Consider the following 2,099-nt stretch of genomic DNA (forward strand, 5'->3'; position numbering starts at 1 on the left):
TAAAAATATGAGTCACAGGAGAAACATATCCTTCAAGTGTGCATGGAGCAGCCGTGAGTGAGCTCTTCCAGCCTTCACACTCTAGACTATGGGGATTTGGAAACTACAATTTGAAGGATATGTAATTTACTTTTTCCGTTTCAAAAAGAAAAAAAAAAGCAAAGTCGAGTTGCTGATTGCCAAGTGCTGCTGAGCTGGCTACTCTGGGGAGACAGTTGAGTGGTAAATATAATTCAGCCTTGGGTGGCCAAGATGTTTCTCAATCCAGGTGGCCACAGATGAGATGCTCAAATGGTAAGACAACACCCACACATGAAAAATGGGTTTTCAAATGGCTAATGAATTAAATTCTATATTAATGATAATATAGTAATAATAATATAAAACATAATAATATAAAATAAATTCTACATTAGATTATGTACATAGCTAAAATTTATTTAGTAATACATTTGACATTGAAAATGACTTTATGGATCAAGTTATTTAATAACTCTGGTGTACTTTTGGGAAAGACTAAAATGGCTGTAAACAGCATATGGAAAAATGATTATAAAGGATACTTATTTTACCTAGAGTTGTTTTGTTTCTTTGTTTGTTTGTTTCTCCCAGAAGCCTTTGAAGTTGTCACCCTGTTTTTGTTCTAGATTTCTAGCACGGAAATCTGGGAAGTTTAGAATTATCAAGACTGAAGGCAATGGCAAGCAGCTTTTCCCCTTCGGGATCTTTGGAGCTCTGCTATGAGAACGTAAATGGATCCTGCATCAAAAGTCCTTATTCCCCTGGCCCCCGCACCATCCTCTACGTGGTCCTTGGTTTAGGAGCCCTGCTGGCAGTGTTTGGAAACTTACTCGTCATTATTGCTATCCTCCACTTCAAACAGTTACATACACCTACGAACTTTCTGGTGGCATCCCTGGCCTGTGCTGACTTCTTGGTGGGCGTGACCGTGATGCCCTTCAGCACTGTGCGGTCTGTGGAGAGCTGCTGGTACTTTGGGGAGAGTTACTGTAAGTTCCACACTTGTTTTGACACCTCCTTCTGTTTTGCGTCCCTATTTCATTTGTGCTGCATCTCCATCGACAGGTACATTGCAGTTACAGACCCGCTGTCATATCCGACCAAGTTCACCGTGTCGGTTTCTGGAGTATGCATTGCTCTCTCTTGGTTCTTTTCTGTCACATACAGCTTTTCTATCTTTTACACAGGAGCCAATGAAGAAGGGATCGAGGAATTAGTGGTTGCTCTGACCTGCGTGGGAGGCTGCCAGGCTCCACTGAATCAAAACTGGGTTTTACTTTGCTTCCTTTTATTCTTTCTGCCCACTATTGTCATGGTGTTTCTATACGGTAGAATATTTTTAGTGGCAAAGCACCAGGCTAGAAAGATCGAGAGTACGGCCAATCAAGCTCAGGCCTGCTCCGAGAGCTACAAGGAAAGAGTAGCCAAAAGAGAGAGGAAGGCTGCCAAAACCTTGGGGATTGCCATGGCAGCGTTTCTCGTGTCTTGGTTACCGTACATCATCGATGCTGTGATTGATGCCTACATGAACTTCATAACACCTCCCTACGTCTATGAGATATTAGTGTGGTGTGTCTATTACAACTCAGCCATGAACCCCTTGATATACGCCTTTTTTTATCCTTGGTTTAGGAAGGCAATAAAACTGATTATGAGTGGCAAAGTCTTCAGGGGAGACTCATGCACAATCAATTTATTCTCTGAAGAGGCAGATGTAGGCTAAACAGATCACCACAGAGATCTGAAAGTACGCTTGAGTTGAAGGTCAGAGGCAAAATAAACACTCTGATCCAGAGAAGCCGCATAATCTTTCACCAAGTAGGAAGCCTGACATTCAAGGGTCACTCCAAAGCATTCTTCTTTCTGGGTCTATGCATTTTTCGGCTGAGTGACATGTGGTCAGATCTGTTCCTTCCTCCCGGTGTCGTGTGTTCTTTAATGTTTTCTGCTTTGCTCTGAAATTTCTACCTGTGTCTTCAAGTCATTGGAAGCACTGTAGTTTCTCCACTACCCACGAAGAGTATTCAGATGTGGGCAATAACACAGAGGGGGAGAAGCTCTTGGAATTTAAAGTTAGG

At 42.3% G+C, this 2,099-nt stretch overlaps 1 protein-coding gene across 1 annotated transcript; it reads left to right on the forward strand.

Moving 5' to 3' along the window:
* The first annotated feature begins 697 nt into the window (after nucleotides 1-697).
* Nucleotides 698-1,744, forward strand: Taar9 (trace amine associated receptor 9). The gene has a single exon (XM_075959262.1). The coding sequence runs from the start codon at nucleotides 698-700 to the stop codon at nucleotides 1,742-1,744; it is 1,047 nt and encodes a 348-aa protein (XP_075815377.1).
* Nucleotides 1,745-2,099: the final 355 nt, after the last annotated feature.

This window comes from Microtus pennsylvanicus, chromosome 1, assembly GCF_037038515.1.
Source record: "Microtus pennsylvanicus isolate mMicPen1 chromosome 1, mMicPen1.hap1, whole genome shotgun sequence".
Lineage (NCBI taxonomy): Eukaryota > Metazoa > Chordata > Mammalia > Rodentia > Cricetidae > Microtus > Microtus pennsylvanicus.

Bases quoted from the DNA above. Each gene is read 5' to 3' on its own strand.
- Taar9 (XM_075959262.1), top strand. From the start codon at position 698: ATGGCAAGCAGCTTTTCCCCTTCGGGATCTTTGGAGCTCTGCTATGAG.